General features: G+C 41.1%; 1 protein-coding gene across 1 annotated transcript in view; it reads left to right on the forward strand.

The window, feature by feature from the left end:
- The window catches only part of LOC130518055 (fibrocystin-L-like), a 33,767-nt gene extending 10,958 nt beyond the window's left edge, over nucleotides 1-22,809 (forward strand). Inside the window, exons 30-80 of the mRNA XM_057020374.1 lie at nucleotides 25-150; nucleotides 323-428; nucleotides 633-740; nucleotides 849-1,013; nucleotides 1,110-1,231; nucleotides 1,504-1,636; nucleotides 2,260-2,452; nucleotides 2,783-2,925; nucleotides 3,121-3,225; nucleotides 3,442-3,627; nucleotides 4,111-4,284; nucleotides 4,371-4,576; nucleotides 4,831-5,803; nucleotides 5,915-6,163; nucleotides 6,287-6,436; nucleotides 6,884-7,058; nucleotides 8,031-8,187; nucleotides 8,286-8,442; nucleotides 8,659-8,868; nucleotides 9,199-9,328; nucleotides 9,666-9,907; nucleotides 10,169-10,305; nucleotides 10,676-11,696; nucleotides 11,871-12,062; nucleotides 12,204-12,355; nucleotides 12,447-12,606; nucleotides 12,762-12,933; nucleotides 13,530-13,618; nucleotides 13,711-13,874; nucleotides 14,050-14,179; nucleotides 14,557-14,675; nucleotides 14,903-15,032; nucleotides 15,128-15,301; nucleotides 16,403-16,506; nucleotides 16,623-16,749; nucleotides 16,827-16,948; nucleotides 17,035-17,125; nucleotides 17,214-17,362; nucleotides 17,719-17,841; nucleotides 17,934-18,045; nucleotides 18,191-18,307; nucleotides 18,401-18,566; nucleotides 18,709-18,941; nucleotides 19,150-19,314; nucleotides 19,387-19,544; nucleotides 19,680-19,815; nucleotides 20,369-20,713; nucleotides 20,789-20,940; nucleotides 21,020-21,166; nucleotides 21,513-21,666; nucleotides 22,276-22,809. Coding sequence (XP_056876354.1) covers nucleotides 25-150; nucleotides 323-428; nucleotides 633-740; nucleotides 849-1,013; nucleotides 1,110-1,231; nucleotides 1,504-1,636; nucleotides 2,260-2,452; nucleotides 2,783-2,925; nucleotides 3,121-3,225; nucleotides 3,442-3,627; nucleotides 4,111-4,284; nucleotides 4,371-4,576; nucleotides 4,831-5,803; nucleotides 5,915-6,163; nucleotides 6,287-6,436; nucleotides 6,884-7,058; nucleotides 8,031-8,187; nucleotides 8,286-8,442; nucleotides 8,659-8,868; nucleotides 9,199-9,328; nucleotides 9,666-9,907; nucleotides 10,169-10,305; nucleotides 10,676-11,696; nucleotides 11,871-12,062; nucleotides 12,204-12,355; nucleotides 12,447-12,606; nucleotides 12,762-12,933; nucleotides 13,530-13,618; nucleotides 13,711-13,874; nucleotides 14,050-14,179; nucleotides 14,557-14,675; nucleotides 14,903-15,032; nucleotides 15,128-15,301; nucleotides 16,403-16,506; nucleotides 16,623-16,749; nucleotides 16,827-16,948; nucleotides 17,035-17,125; nucleotides 17,214-17,362; nucleotides 17,719-17,841; nucleotides 17,934-18,045; nucleotides 18,191-18,307; nucleotides 18,401-18,566; nucleotides 18,709-18,941; nucleotides 19,150-19,314; nucleotides 19,387-19,544; nucleotides 19,680-19,815; nucleotides 20,369-20,713; nucleotides 20,789-20,940; nucleotides 21,020-21,166; nucleotides 21,513-21,666; nucleotides 22,276-22,517 — 9,693 coding nt within the window. The 3' untranslated portion in view covers nucleotides 22,518-22,809. The remainder of the gene's footprint in view (nucleotides 1-24; nucleotides 151-322; nucleotides 429-632; nucleotides 741-848; nucleotides 1,014-1,109; nucleotides 1,232-1,503; nucleotides 1,637-2,259; nucleotides 2,453-2,782; nucleotides 2,926-3,120; nucleotides 3,226-3,441; nucleotides 3,628-4,110; nucleotides 4,285-4,370; nucleotides 4,577-4,830; nucleotides 5,804-5,914; nucleotides 6,164-6,286; nucleotides 6,437-6,883; nucleotides 7,059-8,030; nucleotides 8,188-8,285; nucleotides 8,443-8,658; nucleotides 8,869-9,198; nucleotides 9,329-9,665; nucleotides 9,908-10,168; nucleotides 10,306-10,675; nucleotides 11,697-11,870; nucleotides 12,063-12,203; nucleotides 12,356-12,446; nucleotides 12,607-12,761; nucleotides 12,934-13,529; nucleotides 13,619-13,710; nucleotides 13,875-14,049; nucleotides 14,180-14,556; nucleotides 14,676-14,902; nucleotides 15,033-15,127; nucleotides 15,302-16,402; nucleotides 16,507-16,622; nucleotides 16,750-16,826; nucleotides 16,949-17,034; nucleotides 17,126-17,213; nucleotides 17,363-17,718; nucleotides 17,842-17,933; nucleotides 18,046-18,190; nucleotides 18,308-18,400; nucleotides 18,567-18,708; nucleotides 18,942-19,149; nucleotides 19,315-19,386; nucleotides 19,545-19,679; nucleotides 19,816-20,368; nucleotides 20,714-20,788; nucleotides 20,941-21,019; nucleotides 21,167-21,512; nucleotides 21,667-22,275) is intronic.
- The last annotated feature ends 1,766 nt before the right edge of the window (nucleotides 22,810-24,575 follow it).

Below are 24,575 nucleotides of genomic sequence, written 5' to 3' on the forward strand. Positions count from 1 at the left end.
AAAGACAATTCCTTCTCATTACAGGTTAATGACTCATCAGTATTTGGTGGGACAAACATAGTTGTTTCAGCAAAAGAGAAGAAAAAGGGAGGACTGTTGATGCGGAGTATTGCAGGTGATCTTCTGCGTGTCTGGGAATCTAAACCACAGGTACAGCCATCACTGGCAGAGTCTTTGACTTTCAGCATTATCTGAAGCCCGTGGTTATGGCTAATTAACTTGTTGAGTAATTACTGCATCAGGCTGCAACTGAAGACATTGATATGAATTTTAAAGGCATATAACATTAAGCTGTATGTCACTCGCATGATGCTGTTTGCAGGTGGAGGTTTTAATCAATGGAATCCCATCCCATTGCTCTGGTGACTGTGGATTTGAATGGTCTGAGGAGAGGACACCAGTTGTGACAGGAATCAGCCCAACTCAAGGTGTCCTACAACAATTTGATCATTTTAGTCAATAGAAGGTCACAGTTTGAGCACCAAGCTTGAGTCATTACATACAAAAACAGTACTGGAAAAATATGAACAAAAACATTTAGAATCCACCATTTAGAGAATCGTAAGTCCTGAAATCTCACAATCTAATGAAGGATTGGTGTAACCTATTGCTATTTATGTCCCCACAAAAAGGATCGAATGGGCTGGGAACTCTTCTGACTGTTACTGGGACAGGCTTCATGAGCGAAAATGCCTCTGTCGTTGTGGGAAATGCAAAGTGCCACGTTGAGCAGATAACCAGTGAGTGAAAGGAGTTCAACAAAGAGCATCTAACAACAAATTGCTAATGTGTTCATCATGTTACGGAAAGATTTTCTTCTGACTTTCTTCAAATGGATTTCCACTCAGATACCACTCAGGTGTGCAGACTGGGCAGTGCCAGTGCTGGTACCTACCCTGTGATGGTCAGCTTCCCTTCTTTGGGTTATTCACATTACACAGATGGAAATGAGCTCAATTTCACCTACCAGCTCATTATTACCTCTTTCTCTCCATCCTCTGGAAGCATAGCAGGTAAGATGTCACTGGAGCAGAATTAGAGCAGCCAGAATTCTAATACACTAATATTACTAGACAATATAACTACGGTTTGTTTTATTCTTTGAATAGGAGGGACTCTGCTCACACTAAGAGGTTTTGGCTTTAGTGAAGACGCCACGGTCATCATTGGCAGTAAGGAGTGCAAAGTTGTTCATGCTGCGGACACTGAATTAAGCTGCAGAAGTCCAGCTGTAAGTGTACTGACTGTTAATATGGCTTTACTCTTTATTTAGCTAATATTGTTATTATTTAGAGATGTAAGGGACCTAAAAATTAACCACACAGTAGATCTGACTGAAATAAGTGTGGAAAAACCTGTCAGGCCCACTCAAATAACGATTACCTAATAATATATCTGTGAAGTCATGACCCTCGTCTCTTCTTGTTAATGCACCTGATGGAAAGCAGTATTGCTATTTAGTTATTTTAAATGTATTTAATAAATCTATTCTTGTAAATGCAGGGAACAGCAGGATCACAAACCATTACAGTGACGGTAGCAAACCTGAGTCAGGCTGCCAGCAGCTCCTTCACCTATAATGCTAGTCTAACACCACAGATCTCAGGCCTGAGTCCAACCACTACCACTGTTACTGGTGAGCTGGGCCTTTCATTCCAATAGCATTACAGCAATGTGAGATTATTGTCGGAGGATTCCTTCAATTATGTTTGGGCCAGAAACTGGAGGATGGGTGTCTTATTAAATGTCAATGGAAATCCTATCTGTCCATGTTTTTGCTGTTTTGCATCAGCAAAAGAATTAGGACAGTGAATTAGTGAATTTGATCTTATGACACTGCTACTAGTAATTATCTGTTGTAGTCTGTTTTCTCCCTCATGCTACCAAATCCAACAGGGTATGGCCTCTCTGAGTATGTAACTGGTGAAATGGCCCCATAAAGTAACATATTGAATAAGGGTAATTACAGGTGTTTAAGGGAGTATTATTGACAGCATGTTCGTATTGGGGCTTGTAATGTGTCTCGGTTACCTAAAGAACGTGGAAGCCCTGTTTAAAATGTTGAAGAGCCAGTTTATCCTTTTTGGGCTCTTACAGTAGTTAGGGATGTGTCGACTAGTGTTCTTACACCAACAACACCGAAGCATCCACTTAAGTTCACAGATGTCAAATGGGAACTGTAAAAATAACAGGTGCTAATTAACTTTTCACCCGTTTGAAAAACTTGTTGAATAGTAAATGAATGTTATCTTTGTGTAGGACATAGAGTCCTCACCATCCTGGGTTCCGGCCTAGGAGGACAAGCCAACGACAGTGTGGTGTTTGTCGGAACAAAGGAGTGCGTCACACTACAGTGGACGCCAACAAATGTCACCTGCGCACTCCCTGTGCTGCCGCCAGGCCTGTATGAGCTGTCTGTACAGGTTGGAAACAATGGCTACCCCCAGACAAGGTACAGTTACAGCAAAAGACTTTTTCACACTCGGTGATTTGGAATGTTGTCAGTGTTTGTGGACATACCACCTGAAAGATTGTTGACGTTATCATGAACCGCCTTTTAGGCTCGACATGATCTTAAGTGTTGATTTGTAACAAGGTTCAAACGTACAAAGGTTTGTTTCATGTCATAGATTGCTCAAGACCTGTCCTGAGTTTTTTAAATAGTCTGTGATAAACATCGATTCACAGATTTGTTTGAAGACACACTGAACTGATCAAAATCAGTTATAAAAACACATATGTTATTATTTTTAATTTAAATGAATTATTTTATTTCTTATAGCAACGGTGTGAATGCCACTATTGAATACATCTTGGAAGTCTATAGCATCTCTCCACTGTATGGATCCCTGATGGGAGGAACCAGGCTCACTGTTTCTGGATCTGGTTTCAGCAACCGAATCGCTGACAACAAAGTCTCCTTTGGTTAGTGAGAGAAGTTGATTTTGATGTGTGTGGCTTTTCACCTACCCCAAACCCCGAGATCCTTCCTTTAAGCCAACTAGCAGAAAACTTGTCCCATTTTCTGTTTTTTTAAAACAGAAAGAAAGTTGCCCTATAATGCTGCATCGGTTCAGATTTCCTACATGATGTCATGCATTTTGTGTTGCTGTGTGACAGGAGAAGCCGAGTGCGAAGTCAAAGAAGCCTCAGAGAATGAGCTGCAGTGTATTTTGCAGGCAGAGGAGAGGACCCATATTGTCACCAACCAGGGATCACACCACAGTAGGTGTACACTTCTATACATGGGTTTGTGTCAGTGTTAAACCAAATTTAAGCAGGCATTAGAGTACAATAGCTTAGATGATCTTAATGGAATCTGCTGCAAAGGGAGTGTATTCAAGTGTATTCAACACCATGCGTTTTCATATTTTTAAAAAATAAATCTAATTTTATAATTGTATTTAGCATAATCTGATATATCGGATGTGACTGTCGCAGTTCACGGACAGGGATACGCTTGGAGCACCTCCTCGCTGATAATATTGGTTGGAGAAAAAGTCCGGTGGGTTTGGGATGCTCCAAGCATGGTGAACATTGGATACCGGGTCTTCAGTGTCTCCAGTCCAAGTGGCACCACCTATCAAGGGGGGCCGTTCAACAGTGGAGACATTAAAACTGCTAAAGGTGAGACACAACAAAACAGTAGTGAACTAAATATGAGCTTAATGGGTTTGTCTTTAGTTCTTTCTTAGGAAAATCACCTCTTACGGTGGTGGTAGCTCAGTCCGTAGAGGACCTTCAGAGCTCTGCTGAGGTACCCTTTAGCAGGGTGCTGGCAACTCATCTAATGGCTGCCTTCACCCATATGTAGCTGGGATATTCTCCAGCACCCTCCCCATGACCCTCAAAAGGGATTTAGTGGCCAAGAAAAAGAAGAAAAACCTTTTAGACTTGAGCCAAATGTCTACGGTTCAACTGTACCTATTTTTGCAACTATGAGAAAAGAAATTTGGAAGTGTGAGAGATATTAAAATGACAAAAAATTTTAAAAGCTCTTTCGTCCAAATACATTTGGGAGATTTACTATTTCTTTTTAGCCAGTTGTGCCACACCTTTCATCATGAGTCAGATGGGCATCAAGATAAACTATTCTTTACTGTTTTCAAGGTTCCTTCACGTACCGTTTTACTATCCCTGGCGTGTATTACTACAGCAGTGGCTACCTAGATGATGATAATGTCAAGGTGATGCAGGGAGTGGTGAAAGTCGAACCTCGGGAGGACAAGAGCAACAGGATTGTTGTTCATGTGGGGGGCATCGAGGCCAAACATGGGACAGCAGGTGAATGTAAAAATAACTTTCTTCAGTAAAGCTCTAAAAATGTATATGTAATAATTTCAATATTCAATATTTTCCCACACTTTTAGGAACACATCGTGTTTCCAGAGCCACTTCAGAGTGTGTTGCTTTGCCTCAGTGTCTGCAAAGTAACGGGACTTCTGACCCCCTTTCCCTCATTGCCTCCACTTGTTCCACTCCAACCGTCCACAATATCTCTCCCAACCAGGGCTCTTACCACCAGATCATACATATCCAGGGCACTGGCTTTGGTGACACGACCTGTGCTGTTGAGGTTAGCAGCAAATGTTCATTTTTACATTTATTTTAGTAATAAAAACATACCGTAGTTTCTCTACTCTGATTAACATTTTTATAGAAATTCCTCTGGACGGGAGGGTTTTATTTCCTTTGTTTATGCTGATTTTGAATTTTAATTTATTAAGTATTTAATACTTGACCATATTTAAATATGACATATTGGTTTGTTTCTGAACGTATGCATAATGTTATCTTGTTGGGACTGAGATGTGTCTATGATTCTTGTAGGTGCAAGTGGGAGATCAGCCTTGTCACGTCATCAACAGCACTCACAGTGACATCATGTGTCGTCTCAGCTATGACAACAGGCTGCCCATTGGTGTTGCTCATGCAATAGTTGTCAGAATCAACAACCTTGGCAATGCGGTCATAGCCATAACTGATGAACTCAGCCGCCGTTTTGTAGTCCTGCCTGTTGTGGATTCACTTGTGCCTTCTGTTGGAAGTCCCAATGGCCACACAAGACTCCACATCAAGGGTTCTGGTTTCTCCCATGGACATGTGACTGTAGCCAGCGAATGGTGTTCCATTGTGTCAGCCAATTACACCTCAGTCATCTGTGAAACAACACCCTCTCAGGCTCACACTGGCGATGCCATTTTCCACGTAGGCAACGTCCAAAGTTCCTGCCATTCAAATTGTGCCTTTATGTACTCTTCCTCTGCGACTCCAGAAGTCACCATGATTTCCCCCAGCAACATCAGTGATCTCACCATAGTCATCATCTCTGGCTCAGGTTTCGGCAGCCGCATGGATGACGTGGTGGTGCTGGCTGGCATCACAGAGCTGCAGGTCACTAATGTGAATGATAGCAATATTTCCCTCAGGGTGGATGCTCTACCTGCAGGTGACCACCCAGTCAAAGTGATTGTGAGAAGTAAAGGTCTTGCATCTGGAAACCTCACCCTGAGAAGCCTCCCTGAAGCTACCCTCAGCCCTCTAGTGGGCAGTCTGGCAGGAGGAACCTCTGTTACCTTCACCGGCAATGGTTTTGTTCCAGGAAACACCACTGTTTTGATAGGAGGTCAATCCTGTGAGATTCACAACATGACACCAAGTACCCTTCACTGCATGACACCTCCTCATGATGAGGGACAAGTGACGGCTGACATTTGGGTGCTTTCAATGCAATACCCTCCTCTCACCTTTAACTACTCTGCAGCACTAACACCTGTCATAAGCTCCATCAGCCCTACCACAGGTAATTATGTTCCCAAAGAGCTCATTATTTTCCCACTCACTTATCACTTGTTACATTTTAAAGGCAAATATTCTTCTCTTATATTAGTTCCTCTCTATTTATTTCCCACAGGGTCAAGTGGTGCAGTTGTCACTCTGACAGGTTTGGGGTTTGAGACAGATTTGCAGCAAATCTCCGTCACCATCAATGGCGTGCCGTGCAATGTGTCCACGGTCTCAGACACACAGGTCGTTTGCAAGACCGGAAACAACCCAGGGGGCACCTATCAAGTCATGCTGCATCACAAGGTCAAAGGTCATGCCCAGTCTGATGTCACGTTCACGTATGAGTTATCTCTGACCCACGTGCAACCTAATGAGGGTAGGCAGAGACACAGAACTCTAAATTTGTCTTTAAGTGGCATTAGTTCTAAGTACCTTAAAGTTTTGTTGACCATTTTGACCATTTGGGGGTTTTTTTTTGGTTTTTTTTCCTGCTGTTTAGGTAGTTTTGGTGGTGGTGCCCTGCTGACAGTTCTAGGTTCAGGGTTTGACCCATCCAACTCCAGCGTGATGATTTGTGGCGAGGAGTGTGAAGTTGACAGAGATACATCCTCATCGACCCATCTGTTCTGCCAGTCTCCTTTCAACAATGGTACAGTTACCTTATTTTATTCCACACAAAAAAACCTCCTTTGAAGTAAGACAAGAACAAAGGTGCTGATTTAATGTGTTTTAGTCTTGAGTGATCATTTTGAACCACGAGATCCCCAGATGCAGTAAAAGTACACCATGTTTGTTATGGATCTTAAACATAGTATTACATGCTCTTCATTACAAAATAGGTACTGCAGTTGAGGATTCTGCAGTTAAAAAGAGATTCATTGCAATGAGTTCTGACAAAGTAAAACTCAAAATGTTATTTAAAGAGATTTTTTTTTACCAATATGAAGCAATAAAAGCATACAGTATTGCTTTGTTTTTAAGACAGAAATGATGAATGTTAGGGGAAACAAATGGCATGTCATGGATGAGGAAATGTCTAAGGAAGGAAGTAAGGAAGTATCTTGATTCCTCGTGGTTCTCTCTCTCTCATTCTTAGGCTCTCAGGACACATTGAGCTGCACAGTGGTTGTCAACAACAAGCTGAAAAGTGTCAACATATCAAATGGCTTCACCTACAAATCTCAGCTAACGCCAGTAATTACTGAGGTTTCACCACGCAGAGGAGGCACTGCTGGAGGCACCAGTCTCACCATTACTGGCTCTGGTTTCAGGTACAGTAAATAAAGTCACACCCATATTATGTCCCAGTGTTTCACACTCAGCTATTATAACACAGTTTCCTCTGTTGATTATCTATCTATCTATCTATCTATCTATCTATCTATCTATCTATCTATCTATCTATCTATCTATCTATCTATCTATCTATCTATATCTATCTATCTATCTATCTATCTATCTATCTATCTATCTATCTATCTATCTATCTATCTATCTATCTATCTATCTATCTATCTATCTATCTATCTATCTATCCTTTTTAAAGTGCCAAATGGGGTAAACTATTATATATATATAATTTATATATGTATATATTTTTTTATATATATATATATGTGTGTGTGTGTGTGTGTGTGTGTGTGTGTTTGTGTGTGTGTATATTATACACATAACATTAATACCACATGGTAATACATTTCTTCAATGTGTCATGAGCAGCTTCAGGGCTTATTAAAATGTCTGGACCAAGAAAAAGGGGTGTTAGATATATATTTTTTTATTCCATCGAATTTAATTTAATACATTACATTTTCTCCCATCAATGGTCTTGCCTAAAGTTGCCTGAAAACATGCAATCAGAACCATCCACTTCTGTCAAGGCCCAGTTAGCTGCTTCCGTTCAGTTCAGCTATTTATTTTATTTTCCAGCTACCGGTATTTATTTTCTTTTGGAGAGTGCCTGCTTACAGTGGGACTATTTGTCCAAATAAATATTTTTTTCCAAAAACCAACAGTTTCAAACTTCAACATTGCGATAAACAAATGCGATGTTATATTTGTGTATATTTGCTTTTCAAAAAGTACTGTTACTATAGGTTAAATATTACCATAATGCATTATCTGGAACAGGCATGAATATTTTTTTAAAGGTTATTTTTCCTCCCTATAATTGTCTGCATTCGCATATTGTTGTCCAGAATTTCAACTTTACCCATCTTAAATTGTTTACTCTCATCTTACAGCACCAACATGCATGAAGTGAATGTGACCATCGCAGGGTCTGTGTGTGACGTTCAGTCCACTAACATCACACACATTGTCTGTGTGACAAATGCTCAGCGACAGTCTCAGGAAACTAAAGTCAGAGTTAGCGTTGGAGATCAAGGCATTGCCAAAATGGTGAGACAAGAGCCAAATTTCCCTTTGGTCACAATAACAACGAAATATGACAGAATTCATATAAAAACAGTGTATTTGGTATTCAATGTCATTTCTAGGAGAGTGCAGATTTCTTCTACATTGATGTGTGGTCATCAAGGTTCACGTGGGGTGGTCTAGCTCCACCAGAGAAGGGCTCTTTTGCTGTAATCACTAAAGGCCAAACAATCCTGCTTGACACCAGTACCCCAGTGCTAAAAATGCTCCTTATTAAAGGTACAAATATAACTATTTAATCGCACACAAACGTTTGGATTGAGCTGCACAGGAAATAAGACAGATACATCAGAATAAGTCAGATGTAACAGATGATGTGTAGTTGGTGGCCAAAAAATTCTGTATACACTGTATACAACACAGATAAGTTTTATGATGAACTTCATATTTCACTTCACTTGCATGATCTTGTGTGCACACTTTTATTGTGTTCAGGAGGCACATTAGTATTTGATGAAGCTGACATTGAGCTGCAGGCTGAGAACATCTTAATTACGGATGGTGGAAGGCTTCAGATCGGCCAGGAAGGGGCACCATTCCAGCACAAAGCAATCATCACACTTCACGGAAATCTGCGCTCGCCTGAGCTTCCTGTTTATGGAACCAAAACACTGGCAGTCAGGGAAGGCGTGTTGGACTTGCATGGTAGGGACACACAGATGTGGACATATCTTAATAAATGAGATGACACATTATATGAATTATCTATTGAGCCGAGCAAAGGCCACTGGACATGTAGCAATGGTCAATTTAGAGTTCTCTGCTTACCTATGTCCATATACATGCCACGTGTACATACAAACTACACACAGAAAAGTCCCTGCCAAAATCATTTCTAAAGATTCCTGATTGTTCTGTCTGGTGTCATCCAATGACAGTAATTTGAGTTACGTGCCCTTTATAAAGGTTGTAATTAGTGACACCGGACCTGCACCTCTTCAGGGGTAATTCATTGTTGATAACCTGTTTGTCCAGGTATTCCAGTTCCTGTTCCTTGGACCCACCTTTCTCAGACAGCAACCAATGGTTCCGCCACCCTAAGGCTGATGAAGGCCGTGACATGGCCAGTTGGAGGGGAAATAGTTGTTGCTTCCACCGGCCACAGGTACAGAATCTCACAGCATAAACTCATTCATTATCCAACTTTAAGCAGAGCTGTCTATGAAAATGCTTGATATTTAGTTTCTACATAATTGCATTCTAAAGTGAAAGATGCCAAAAATGATTAAAAAGTCTGATTTTTTGTAATGAGCACTACTGTTCCCAGCGGGGCAATAATTGTTGACTTTAGTGTGTCCGAGTACTGTGGTGACAATAATATTCGTTTTTATGGTTTAAAAAGCTGACACCACCTGTTGATAAATGCTCTCAGTCATCACCTCTGTTTTCCTGAAACTGCATCATTTTATATTTCTAAAGTCTGTATTATTTGTGCTTGTTAGGCACAGCCAGCGAGAGAATGAAGTGAGAAAAATCACTGCTGTGTCACAGGACGGTTTGACCGTAACCCTGAACGAACCACTGAAGTACACTCACCTCGGAGTGTCCGTCACTCTTCCCGACGGTACAATATTTGAGGCAAGGGCTGAGGTGGGTCTATTAACCAGGAACATCGTAGTGCGGGGATCTCAAAACCAAGAGTGGAATAAGGAGATTGAAGCCTGTCCTGATGGCTTCAACACAGGTATTACAATTGAGTGATTACATAACCATGGTCATGTTCCTGCTGTAAAGGTTAAAATATGTGCATCATATAACTAAGAATTTCAACCTAGGCTAGTAACAATATTGTTTTTCTTTAATGAACTATATCTAAGACAACAAAATGAGAAGGTTTAAAAAAATGTAAAATGCAAAGCACAAAAATGCAATTTATTTACTTATTTACTACACATTTATCCTTCTTAATTGCTCATAAAGTCGTTTTCTTGCCCCTGTGTTGTAGGAGAGTTTGCTACCCAAACCTGCTTCCAAGGAAGGTTTGGAGAGGAAATTGGAAGTGATCAGTTTGGAGGATGCATCATGTTCCATGCACCCAGACCAAATGAGAATCTTGCCATTGGCAGACTGGAGTATGTTGAGGTGATTGTTTTAAAATTCTTTTGAGAAATGTTTTGTCCAAATATAGAGTTAGCGAGGTTAGGGAAATGTTAACGATAAAATCTCAAACAAGCTGCTCTGGTAGCCCAGAAGGTTGCCTCAAGCTCTGAAAAAAGATGAGTCAAAGTTTTATTAATAGGAACAGTGCCAGGCTCACGCTTATCACTGATTGTGTTTATTTTGTGAAGATTCCAAAAATATTGATCGTTATCTTTCACAACTAAGCATTTTTGGTTTTCTGACATCTCACAGCAGACCTTTTAAATAGCATTTTCTCTTATTTCACCATATGTTAAGGTATGTCAAGACAAATTAAAGTTGACTTTAAAGGCTTTGTGGTTTTGCACCATAGGTCTTCCATGCGGGACAGGCATTTAGACTGGGACGTTATCCCATCCACTGGCATCTGATGGGAAACGTCACCTATAAGTCCTATGTGAGAGGCTGTGCTATTCATCAGACCTTCAACAGGGCTGTAACCATCCACAACACCCACCGGCTGCTGGTGGAGCACAACATTATCTATGACATAATGGGTGGAGCCTTTTTCATTGAAGATGGCATTGAGACTGAGAACATCCTGCAGTATAACCTGGCTGTGTTTGTCAAACAAAGCACAAGCCTCCTTAACGACGACGTCACCCCTGCAGCCTATTGGGTCACCAATCCTAATAACATTATTCGCCACAATGCTGCAGCTGGAGGAACCCACTTCGGTTTTTGGTACCGTATGCACACACACCCCGATGGCCCATCCTATGACCCCAATATCTGCCAGAAGAGGGTTCCACTGGGTGAGTTTTACAACAACACGGTGCACTCTCAAGGTTGGTTTGGCCTTTGGATCTTCCAAGAATATTACCCGATGAAGAATGGAGGCTGCCGTTCCCAAATCCCCGAGCCTGCTGCCTTCCACTCTCTCACTACTTGGAACTGTGAGAAAGGTGCTGAATGGGTAAATGTGGGTGCTGTGCAGTTCATAAACTTCATCATGGTCAACAATGAGAAAGCTGGCATTGAAGCCAAGCGTATCTTGAACAATTTCGTAAGCAACTTTGAACAGGCAATCATATCCAACTGCACCATTGTGGGTCACGTAGATGAGCTTGGACTGGGGGAAAACTACTGTACACATCGTGGAATCAAGGCACCCTTAGACGATGGGATGAGTGTCCTCGGAACCAAGTTCATCAATTTTAACCGTAGCTCTTGTGCAGCCATTGGGGTTGCTGCTATCGATGGGACTTGTATCGATCGGTGCGGTGGCTGGGCTGTTCGCTTTGGGGATATCCAGTACTTCAACTCACCCAACAAGGCTGGCTTCAGATGGGAGCATGAGGTGCAGCTGGTGGACACTGATGGCTCCCTCACAGGTACCAAGACCTGCAACCTTTAATCCATCATGATAAAAATCTTGCATGGCCCCTTCAGTTTGTTTCAGTATTAGTTACTTTTTAGTCATTAAAGTAGATCATTGATGCACATGAAGAAAAAAAGAGTAACACGGAAGAAGTAATACTTGTGTATTTCATCTCAATTTATTCCAGGAGCCATTGACCACAAAGTTGTCCCACTGAGTGGTTTGCTCGACCCCAGTCACTGCTCCCAGAGCGCTGAATGGAGTTTGGGCTTTCCAGGCGCCGTTTGTGACCATACTGTCGACTTTCATCGCCTGTCTTTCAATAATCCAACGCCATCCTCTCTTAAAGCAAAAGATGTCATCCTAACAAACTCAAATGGTATTTTTAAAAAAAAGCAATGTCAGTTTTGGGGGTGGATGAATAAAAATGTCTGAGTTATTACAGTCTACTTTGTTCTACAAATATGTACCAGCGACAAAAACAACATACTTAACTTTACCATTTTAATGTTTTCAACAGGCTTCAGTGTGGTTCCATACCTGAAGAAGAGAATGACTCATAAGTTTGGCTGGATGGCTTTGTTGCCCTCTGGAAAAACATATAGGTGGAATTTCAGAGACATGGACCATCTCACCAACATCACTTACTCTGCAAAATTCTACGGTTTTGCGGTACTAAAAAAAAAATGAAAGCAAGTAATTATTCAGAGGTGAATGCTTTTTTTCTTCACTGATGTGTTGTTTTTTCCTTGAACCCACATAGCCTGATCAGTTTGTGATCATCAATCACAATTTGACCCAGAGTCCAGACTGGTTCCATATTATTGACAAGAGGAATGGCTCCTTAAGCCCTCTGAGCTTCAGCAGTAACGTCAATGGAGACTGGTTTTTCAACACAAGTTCCAACGACCTCTACTACATCAGTTAGTCTTGTTGTCTTGATTTCAGTGATTAAGATACATTTTTGCATTATTATCATCATATACCTTATTAAAGTGAACTATTGGGTTGTTGCATGTCCAATGGTATTAATTCACTGAATGATCAACTAATCATTGATATTGTCCTGCGTTTGCAGTATCGGGAAAGACAAGCCAGCGACAGCGTCGTAACAGCGTTGACCGCTCGTTGATGGACTCTGTGGTGGACTTTAGGGTCTATCGTTGTTTCTTCCCTCAGTGCATCCCACCAACTCCACCACCTCCAGCCACACTTGCCCCTCTACCTGACGGCCGTCCGGACAATTTCATGTACGTTTTATTTTGCTGAATATTGTACAGATTGGTCACAAGTGTAATGTACTATAGCAGTACTAAAGTACTAGTATCTATGAGTATTAATTATTTGTTAGAAAGCAATTCAATAACAGTAGAAATAAGTAGCAAAATCCACAGTACTATCAATCCAAATATATTTTTAAGGTTATTTTCACTGAGCATACCATGTACTTGATCAAAATTATTTATATGTTATTCTTGGTAGCTCAAATTTCACCAAATGGTCCAAAATTATTCAATGATTAAGCGTTAACTGTAACAAGTTTAGGAGATGTATAGCAAGCATGACTTTACTGTACATGGTATAAAGACAGGAAAAGTTCTGTTAATAATAGAGGTTCTTCTACTCTTCGGGTAAAGGGAAATGCTTTGTATTATTTTTATTATTAATGTCTTCGTCATTATTATTAGTATTACTGGAATGTTGTGTACTGAGAGCTAACAGTTGGCCATTATTTATTTTAGAATAAAAAACTGCTGTTTTAAAATGTGTTTTGATAAAACAATATATTATAGTCATTATGTTGATCTTGTGCCTTAAATGTCCTTGAATGTATGGTTCTCTCTAGCCTGTGGTCAAATGCATCTTATTGGCTCAATTCACCTGAAAACAACTTCACTGTACCAGAAGAGGGCGCTGATGTGGTCATCCCATCAGGTAATTTCTGGACGACATTCAAAACAAAATATTCCTTTCTCTTCCTTTTAGCTCTAATCCTATATTTATATGTTATTACTGTTGCATCACAGGCACATGGGTCGTTATAGACAGCAGCACACCTCCCCTCAACAAGCTGACCATTATTGGAGTCCTTGAGATTGCAGAAATGACCAATAGCTCATCCGGCAGACAGACTCGAGCTGCGCCTGAACTCAGCCCTCTGGTGATAGAGGCCGTATACATCTCAATCCAGGTCAGTCAGCGTGAAAGGCAAACTCCCAGAATTTTGAATTTTCCATTGTTGTTGTATTATTATTGTTTCAGTAAAGATAACTAATAGGATTAACTCATTTGAATGCTTTCTCCTTGGTTTTACCGGAGTCCTGGAATGTTGAAGGAAATCAAGTTCACATCTCGTGCTCTTTCAGGGTGGCAGGCTGTTTGCAGGACGTGACAATGAGCCATTCAGAGGTCAGCTGCATATCAAACTGAGAGGGAACCACAACACTCCTGACTGGCCTCTCCCCAACGGACCCAACCAGGGCTCCAAGGTCTTGGGTGAGAAGACAGCTTTAGAATATGAACTTGCTGGGTTATTCTGTAGAAGATTTTTGCCTTGTTTAAGGATATATACAGTACATCAGAATGTTTATCCACACCCAGAACTTTGTTGTTATTGTTGTAACAACAGTTCAAATAGGCACCAGGTGTTGCGGTTTCACATCAACAATAAGCATTGTATTATTTTTCATCAACAGGATATATATCATTGCATTTCTCATATACAGTATTATATTACAGATTAGATGTGATATCATAGTCTTCTGAATTCTGGTGAAAATGTATATAGTATCTTTCTTTTTAGGTAGTCTATTCGAATTATGAGTGTGTGATTTTAAATCCATGTTTCATAATGAGTTACCATTGTATATCAGGGGTGTTTGGTACTCTGGAGTTGTATGGCCAACCTCACAGCGTTTACCACACTAAACTGGCTGCTACCGCTGCCGCTGGATCCAATACGTTGACCTTGGCCCACTCCGTCGACTGGAACGTCAGTACCTCTTAATTTCGACAAATCTTAAAATCACAAGTACATTTAATTTTAACCAGACTTTCATGCAGTGATTCTAAGTATATGCATGCATAGGCTAATTTTTTTAATCAATGATAATTATATATAACATATTATATTCAAGTATGCATTTTGTACTTCTGACAGTTTTGTTTTTAAGAGTATGCAGCATCTTTTTTTTGTTTTTTTCACTGTTGTTCCTGCAGGTTGGAGATGAGGTCGCCATCTCTACCACCAGCTACAATGCGTGGGAGACAGAAAAACGCTGGATCGCTGCTGTGTCATCTGACAGCCGCGTCCTGACCCTGGACCAGCCTTTGGGCTACACTCACATTGGTCAATAACTGCCAACGAAAACTGTGACATTTCAGAGGTTTTTGTTCATATTTCATCTCACAGGTTAGTACTGATCCACCCTTTCTTGTCTCCAGGTGAGACCCACGCAGTCTCAGGTACATCATTCTCCTACACTCTGGCTGCTGACGTCGCTCTGCTCACTAGAAACATTAAGATCATCGGTGTGGAGTACCCACAGATGATGGAGGAGTCATTCGGAGCCAGACTCCTTGTCGGCACCTACTCCTGGGCTGGAATCGATTATAAAGGCAATGATTACTTGTCAAATGTACAAATATTGATGAGCAGTTATATAGTATTTTAAATGTACAAATATTGATGAGCAGTTATATAATATTTTAGAGTGTGATGATAGCTTTAAGGTGCTGTTATCAACAGGTAAATTGGAGTGTAATGCTTGTTTTTGGTCCAACACAACAGATTACAGGTGGCAATATTGGGAACTGAATGACAGTTAACCTCAGTAAATATGCAGCTTGAATTAGTTACTTAAAACATTTGTCATTTCAAATTTTATATACTCACTGAGGAGCTTATCTTGGTTTTGTGTTTTATGATGATAAATAACAGTTTCTGCTCAAGTTGTGGCTTCAGTTGTTAGGATTGCACAGAAGAAAGACCCACTAGCAGGCAACGCAGTAAAGCTCAAAAATTTTATCGTTTTAGCGGGTCATCAGTGACATCAATGAACTGGCAAAAACAAGGTGTAACAGAACAGCACAAATGTAGACAAATCCTTCTGATAATAATTCTTCAAAATTAATAATGATAATTCTCCCATAATCCCAAGGGAAAGAACACAGGTTTTACCCCTACAAAGACTCAGGTGATGCACATGTAACTGACTGGCAACTTACTGGAACAATCAGGCACAGGCAGAGAGGCAGACTGGTTTAAAGATTGCACTAATCAGGAGCATATCAGGAGGGAAATGGAGGGAAAACAAAGCAAGGACAGGAAATAGATGGGTGGAGCACCTGCACAAATGTAAACAAAAACACTTCACACCCAACGCGAACTCGCACATCAGTTGGTTAATTCTTCAGTTTTCAGGTTTTGTTTGTTGATATTCAAAATTATCAATCTTTTTTATCATTCTTTCTTGAATTGCGTACTGCTGGTACACATAATTTTACAGACTTTTATGAAGATATATTCTGATTAAGATATTTATTTTGATTTAATATAAATGTATTATCTCTATTTCAGTGTCATGGTTTTAATAACTTAGGTGCATGAATAAAGAAATGCACTGCAATATGTTATGAGGAAAATAAAGGTTTCAAAATCAAATACAGTAATTTAAGGCCATATTATTGATGCTAAGTCATTGGCTATGTTTTATATAGGCACTGCTCAGATCAGAAATGTGGAGTTCTTCCACTCTGGTCAAGAAGGATGGACCGACAAGACAGATCCTCGTTTCTCTGTCGCCTTCCTCAACCTGGGAAAGGTACTGCAACACACATGCACACTCACAGACATTTCATTTTTGTTTATTTAGCTTCCGAAACAAAGCATCTATTTCAATTAAATATAAAACCCGGATGATTTTCTGTCTTAAACAAGGTTTCAGCAGGAGAATCGTACATTCATGGATGTGCTTTCCATGATGGCTTCTCTCCAGCCATTGGCATCTCTGGGACAGAGGGGCTCAACATCGATGATAACATCATCCACCACACTGTGGGAGAAGGTGAAGAGAGCAAACACAGTTAATAGATTTTTAAATGTGGACATGTTTTGTAATCATAGCGTTCATGTCTTTGGCAGGTATCAGAATTTGGGGCAACAACATCACATTGAGAAGGAACCTGGTGATGATGTCACTGTGGCCTGGATCATATCAGGACAGAGAAGAGCCTTTTAACTACGACTGGAATGCTGCTATTGATGTTTGTCCTTCTAAACTGTTTACACAACAAAACATGTCGTAGAATGTTTGTATGTATGATGAATGTTTGTCGCCTTTTTTTTTTAGGTCAGTCAGGGGTCAGATTTGGTGTTGCAGCACAATATCGTAGCAGGTTATGAAAGAGTTGCTTACCGTATTGATGGTGAACCGTGCCCAGGTAACGCTGTTTAATAAATTAGATAAATTACCTCCATTTTCAGACTGTAACAAAGATTTTTTTCCCTCCCTGGCTTTGGACTGTGCAGGTTTTCCCAATGGGAATGAGAAATGGATGGGCAATGAGGCTCATGGTGGTCTGTTTGGAGTTTATATGAATAAGGATGGATTGCCTGGCTGCAGCCAAATCAGAGGCTTTTTAATCTGGAAGAGCTTTGACCATGGCATCTACTTCCAGGTTTCAAACATTTATGTCCTTAATTGCATCCTTTCAGCAGAAAAATACAGTAGTGAGAGGTTTATACTCTGATGCATCCCTGAAGGTACAATATGGGTTTATTTACTTTAAAATGAAGAGAACTACAACGTCTTATAGTAAGGTCACACTTTATATGATTTTGATTTTTTTCTGAATGTGACTTCATTTGACTATAATTAGCAAAGATCCCCAAAAATCCCCCAAGTGTTAAAAAGTGCACCTGTAATATCTCATACAGCAGATAGACATACCACAAAATTGTGTACAGTAAGTTGTCATTATTTGCAGGACTTGACAGTTCCTCATCCTGCTGTTCTTTCCTCTAATCTTCACAGACCATCATGCGTATCGTTGTGTCCAACGTGACTCTTGTGGACAATGGTCTGGGCATCATGCCATTCATCTATGCACCTCCTTCTCTCTCACATGCATTTGCTGATAAACCTGTGCACATTCAGGTGAAGAAGAAAATGTCCTTCTTTATGGTAATATCACATCCTTTTATTAGTGATCTCAGACTCATTTTTCTGCTCTCCTCTTTTTGTCCCAGAATGCCTTGATTGTTGGAAGCAGTCCCAACTTCAACTGTTCTGACACTCTGTCCAACAGTGACTTTAATATTTTAAACAGTGAAGGCCACCGAGCACCGCGGCCTCTAAACGGTACCGTTTAAACTCTCCACACAGCGCTTCCATGAAATGGACAGATTTGATCCACAGTTTAAAGTCAGAGCGTTTATTGTGCACATTAGTAAGTACATGAGAGTTTCAGCTAACTAAACTGAAAAGATTCTTCACTCCATGACAGGTGGCAGGTCTGGGATCTGCTGGCCAAACTTTGCATCTGGACACAACACTGCACCTGTAAAGGTGCATCATTTAAACATGAACTACAATGCCATCAAAGGACTGATGACAGTCCAGAGTGAGTTTACTCTTGGAGCATTCTTGAGTTCTTGGCTTTGAATTCTGCATGGTGATGTATCACTGATCTCAAACGCTTGCATCCTCACTGCAGATACAGTCTTTGTTGGCTTCAGAAATGTCTGCTCCAGTGAGACCAACTTCATGTTCATCACCAACCCGATCAATGAGGATCTGCAGCACCCCATCCACACTTCAGGGATAACAGTGGTTGACAGCACAGACGAGGCTAAAGTCTTCATCCACAGACCTGATATCAGGTCAGTGTTGCAAAGAGATCTCAGGATTGAATGAAGGAATGTACATGTTGTAAAATTAGTATCAGAAACTTTTCTCTCCTCAATGTCTGATTTAATCAAGTGTGTCCATCTGACTTGATGCTATATTCAAATTACATAACAGCAAAGTCAATCCATCTGACTGTGTGGACATGGACTGCGATGCAAAGAAAAAGACCACGTTGAAGGATTTGGATGGCTCAATCTTGGGGACTGTGGGGTCTGTGATTTCCCAGTCTGAGTATGAATGGGATGGCGATCCTAGAAGGGGCCTCGGCGATTATCGCATACCCAAAGTCATGCTCAGTTTCCCAAATGGCAGCAGCATCCCAGTGGAGCAGATCGCTCCTCACAAAGGTAGACGTCCATCTAGTGATCATAGTCATTAATCAAGTGAACATGATTAGAATGTTCTTTCAGATCATCCATCCAGAAAATATATGCATTTGGAGCATTACTGTTTTTTTTTTGTCTTATTTCTGCTCTTAGGTTTGATTCTATTTTGTGTTATTTCTTGTGATTATTGTGTTTTTTTATATTGTGTTGTTTTCTCATTTGTGTTCAGGTGTGATCAGGAAAGACTGTGAGTACATGAGGACCTGGCAGGGATACAAGTGTACTGGGTTGGATTACAGAATGCTTGTGATCGAGAGTCTTGATGCTGACACGGAGACCAGACGTTTGTCTCCTGTTGCTGTTTTAGGAGACGGCTTTGTGGATCTGATCAACGGTAGGAGGTTTTTTGTAGAAATAGTGGGCATGATGAAGTGGTTGTGTGCTCAATGTGTCTCGCTGTGCTTAGGTCCTCAGGATCACGGGTGGTGTGCAGGCTACACCTGCCAAAAGAGAGTGTCTCTCTTCCACAGCATCATCGCCACCAACCATTCTTTTGACATCTTTTTCAGCAGCGTCAGCCCGCAGAAACTTCGCCTCATGATGCTCAATGCTGATCCAGCTGAGGTCAGTGTGCAAACTGAAGAGTGCAGCTTTGCTCTCAATGTCACTTTGGTTTCTGTGTTTTAACAGCACAATCACAGCCATAAAAATCACAGTGAGGCCATTTCTTTTTAAATTTGTGTGTATGTTTTTCTGCAGAGCGTCTTGGTGAGTGTATTCTACTCCAAACCTCAACGTTTGGATGTTTACGCTGACAATGTCCTGGTGGCTCCGACTAATGCAGTGTGGAATGCTGACAACACTGACTACATCCTGAAAAAGCCAACTTACCCTGGTACTAATGCTGAACACTCAAAGCTTGAGTTTGCTTAATATCCCTTTGTAGTTTTAACTCTGTTAGAGCTAATTGCATCTTGAATTAAATTATGGAGAGACTTTTAGTTGCAGCTTATGGATGAGACTAAAAATACTTTTTTTTAATAATCAAAACCTATTTTAGACTTACCTCTGCCAAGGTGGAGGTTATGTGACAGCCAGTTTCTGCTTGTTTGTCTGTTTGTTGTTGTTTTTTAATCTAAATAATTCCGTTAAGCGTGGATTTTAAGGACATTTTCAGGAAATGTTGAAGATGGTCCAAAGGACAGATGAATACATTTTGTGATGTACACAATTTGCTTGTGCTGGTTGAGATAGCTGTTAGCCTTATTTTATTCAAGGGGAAAAAGCTCAAAAAGTCAACAAAGTTTGCTTTACTTTATAAATTATGCCAGCCAGTCAAATCTCAAACAAGCAAATTAGTTTCCGTCGAAGGACAGGCAGGTGTCCACCTCTGTCTCCCGATCATTGTTACATGACATATTATCTGCTTTTCTGTTGTATCAAATTAGGTCAGTATGTTCCTCAACTTAGTGCCATTTTGGGAACGAACTACTTTGACCAGGATTACAAGATGCTGAAGGTACTGGTGAGAGGCTCCCAGCCAGTGGAGGTCCGAACTTCCCCGGTTCTCGTCATCGCCTTTGAGCTCCCTGCTATGACTGAGGATGAATTCTTTGGAGATAACCTGGTCCAAAACCTCGCCACTTTCCTCAAAGTTCCCCCAGATATGATCAGAATCACCCAAATCATTCGAGAGGGTGGAAGCGCTCGACGCAGGAAGAGATCTGTGGGCCTGAAGGTGGAGGTGGAGATTAAGAAGCCGCCAGTGCAGCAGATGGGCAACAGTACTGACAGTATGTGGGAGAACCTCTCCTGAATGTATCTCTGGACTCTGACAGACTAACATGCATCCTGTGGTTCCATCTCAGATGAGGAGGACTTCACCTTGCTTAAAAGCCTTGCTGATAATCTGGGACAGGCTGCAGTCTCTGGAAATCTCAGTCAGTCCATTGGCTTCAACGTTTCTTCCATGGGTCTGATACCACCGCCTCCATCATCATCAGATGACAGTTGGAAAGAGGTAATACGTCCACTGAGTAAATACCCCTTTTTTTCAACATGTCGTCATTGGCTCACGGTTTTCTGCTTTTCTGCCTCAGGAGACCACAACGGAGGTCACCAGAGAAGAGCCGACAGTGAGCTATGTGTCCAGCGTGAACAACCTGCTGCTGATAGTGGAGCCGATAGCTGGAGAGTTTGTTGGTCCACTGTACCAGCAGCCCAGTCTCATGGCTGTGGATGAGCAGGTGGGGCTATTTTGCAAAATGATTAAGTGGTTTAACTTTTGACTTCATGGGGTGTGTTATGTTTTTTTTATTATTCTAAGTTAAGTGATTGTAAAGAACCTGTTTGAAGACCTTCTCCTCTTTATCTGTCTTCAGTGTTAGAGTCAAATGTAACATTAAACTACAAAATGGTTGGGAGCCTGATGTTGTACTAAAAAGTACATGTAAGGAATTTTAAAGAGTTGAGCAGTTAGAACTGTGCATCAATAGCATGCAGGTTTGATGATAAGTGGATGTCAAACCATTTTTGTCTGACATTGATATTAAAGACAAATCAATATGTTCGACCTATTGTTGCTGTCTGCAGGGCAACTGTGTTGCAGTGGGAGTGACAACTCTGACTGTAACAGCCAGTCTGCAGGATGCCATCGGGAACAGCATCAGTGGCCTGTTTGGAAACACCACCCTCCTCTTCAAAAGCTGCTGGGCAAATTTCAGTGACCTGTCTATCCTACACAGCGGTATGGCTGCACATTTATGAGATGTGGTAGCTGAATTATTATAACAAAAATGAATATTTATAAGGTTTATGCTAGGAGCATAGCCAATATTTTACAGTATGTTAAAAATATATAACAGAATCACAAAGGAAAATGTTAATACATATATTTTACATGTGTAAGTACTGTTTTTAGGGGGGGGGGGATAATTTACTGAGGAATATTAGTAACAGTCACCATCTCTTAATTACTATTCTTATGGGATATTTTTATTTCATGAATATGCTACACAGAGGCAGTGGTAGCTTAGTCGGGAAGTAGGCTGAGAAGCGTTCTTGTTCTTGGTTCAAGCCACGGGGCAGACAAAAAAAAGGTGTTCTGGTAGTAGTGGGAGGTGCCAGAACACCTTCACCAGGTACCCTTCAGCAGGGTAACAAACCCACAAAATGCTCATACAGGGCCCTGAGATGAACTGAGTTAGGGTCCAGGGTTGGACCCTAACTCTGCCCTTTGTGTATCCTCCCTGTGACCCCAAAAGGGAGGAAGCAGAAGAAGACATGATACATTTATTTATTTAAGTCTAAACCATGTGCACTTTCTGAAACACTCCCTTGTTGTATCTCCCTGCAGGTGAGAATCTGACCATGGCCTTTACCCTAAAAGATTGGGCTGCTCAGTCTAGAAGCTTCAATGTCAGAAACATTTCCACCACACAGCCCCCTATGACAACCAGCAACTCAACCAAGCCCATAACCACACATGAGCCATCGCCCACGACCGACAAAAGCATTTTTGGCTCAGGTAGCGTCCTATCTGCTGGTTGCCTTTGTCTGATCACTGTGATCTACTCTGTCGTCTGCAACTCCATCTAGAGAGCACTGAAAGCACATTTTATGAAGGATTCTTTTTTTCTCTCAAACTTTGTACACTTTACACAGAAGATTTAAGAATTTTGATGATTGTTTTTATCAACAAATAGAAGCAAAAAGCAGTATAGAAGAGCTCTCATCTTTTTTCTGCTTGTTTCACAAATTTCAGATTTTAATCATATAGCTTAAGTTTTTACTTTGGGAACTGATGCAATAGGGTTGACTTCAAGGTGAATGAAGCCAGGACATGTCTTAATCTGTGTTCTTTGTTCAATAAATGTTATTTTTCTCTCAAGGTATTATTATTATTGGCTTTATTTACAATATTTGTACAACAGTGACTCAAATGTGCTGTAGTAAATTATGTGGCAACCCAACAAGGGACGGTGGCCCTCTCAGTCTGGCCATTCCACTGAGGGTGGTATCACCGTAGCCCCCACATTGCTACAGCACTTACAAGCTTCAGAGGTGAACTGGGGCTCTGGTCCGAAAAGAAGTCCTTGGGGAACCCATTGAGGTTTAAACCAGGCCAATCAATCAATCAATCAATCAATCAATCAATCAATCAATCAATCAATCAATCAATCAATCAATCAACCAATAAATCCTTATTTATATAGTGTCTGTTACAATCAAAATTGTTTCAAGGCGCTTTCCAGAATCCCAGGGCCTGACCCCAGACAAGCAACAGTGGCAAGGAAAAACTCCCCTTTAACAGGAAGAAACCTTGAGCAGGACCAGGCTCATATAGGGGGACCCTCCTGCTGATGGCCGGATGGGTAGAGGGAGAGGAGAAGGGGGAGCAGAGGTAGAGGAGAGAATAGGTAGGAGAGGAGAGGAGAGAGAGGAGAGGAGAGGAGAGGAGAGAGAGGAGAGGAGAGGAGAGGAGAGGAGAGGAGAGGAGAGAATTGGTAGAACATAGAAATCCATACAGAAATACATTATATTAAGTAAAATAAGAGTCGAGTTGAGTGGGTCAGCGGGGTCGGAGGTCAGAAGGTAAGCATACAACTATGAAGGCGGCGATACCTGTAGATGAATACGGGGTGGGGGTGGGTGGGGAGCGGAAAACTACACAAAAAATAACATCACTGATCTACTTGGTGAGGAGGAGAGGAGAGGAGAGGAAGGAGAGGAGAGGAGGAGAGAGAGGAGAGGAGAGGAGACCATTTCCCACTGGGGTGACAGAGGCCAGTCAGGTGATCATGTTTCTGGACCCCGGCAGCCTCGGCCTATAGCAGCATAACTAAGATGTTAACCTAATAATTAGATGACCCACTAAGTATGATAATTTGTCTTTCTATAAACTGTAACAAGAAACTGCCACACCATCCTACTTCACCAAAGTAACAGTTGAAAATGGGAATGTGAGGCTTGCAGGGTGCGACAGACAACAACGACACTGGCATCTGGGGAGCCAAGCTGGCACAGAGTCTGTTAGACCAGGAGAGTGGGCTGAGGAAGCCAGAGTCACTTGAAGAAATAAGCTGGAAACATGAGCGGATAGCAACTGAAGAGAGCTCAAAATTTCAGTTAATGATCGCTGGTGTTGGCTGCTTAAGAGGGCTCCCAATCACAGGTGTGCAGGTGTGGAAGGAGCACAAGTGTGAAACCACGCCCTCTAGGGGAGGCATAAAGCAACAGCAAGAGAAGCAGCAAACAGAATCATGACACATCTGCTGAAATCACGGGGCATTCAAAAACTAGCCATACGTCACGCAACCAAATGTGAATACTTTCAGAATGTTCTGGGAATCAAACATTTTTAGAAGGAATTTTATAGTACTTAAGAGAGGAGGTTATGACTAGAATTAACCACAAGAGGGAAATTGTACCACAACTACTTCTTCAGGAGCAACAAGCTTTTAGAGTTTAGGAACATATGACTCTTTATTACTGATATTTATCAGGTAATTGATATTCTACATGGCATGTTTTTTCTGATTTATTTACCAAATAGTGATTAACATTTTTAATGAGAGAACTAATTAGCACTCAAGTAGTATTTTGCATGGACCATTTTAATAGACATTTGTTCAGTGAAGCTTTGGAAAAAGTCAA

Source organism: Takifugu flavidus, chromosome 21, assembly GCF_003711565.1.
Source record: "Takifugu flavidus isolate HTHZ2018 chromosome 21, ASM371156v2, whole genome shotgun sequence".
Classification (NCBI taxonomy): domain Eukaryota; kingdom Metazoa; phylum Chordata; class Actinopteri; order Tetraodontiformes; family Tetraodontidae; genus Takifugu; species Takifugu flavidus.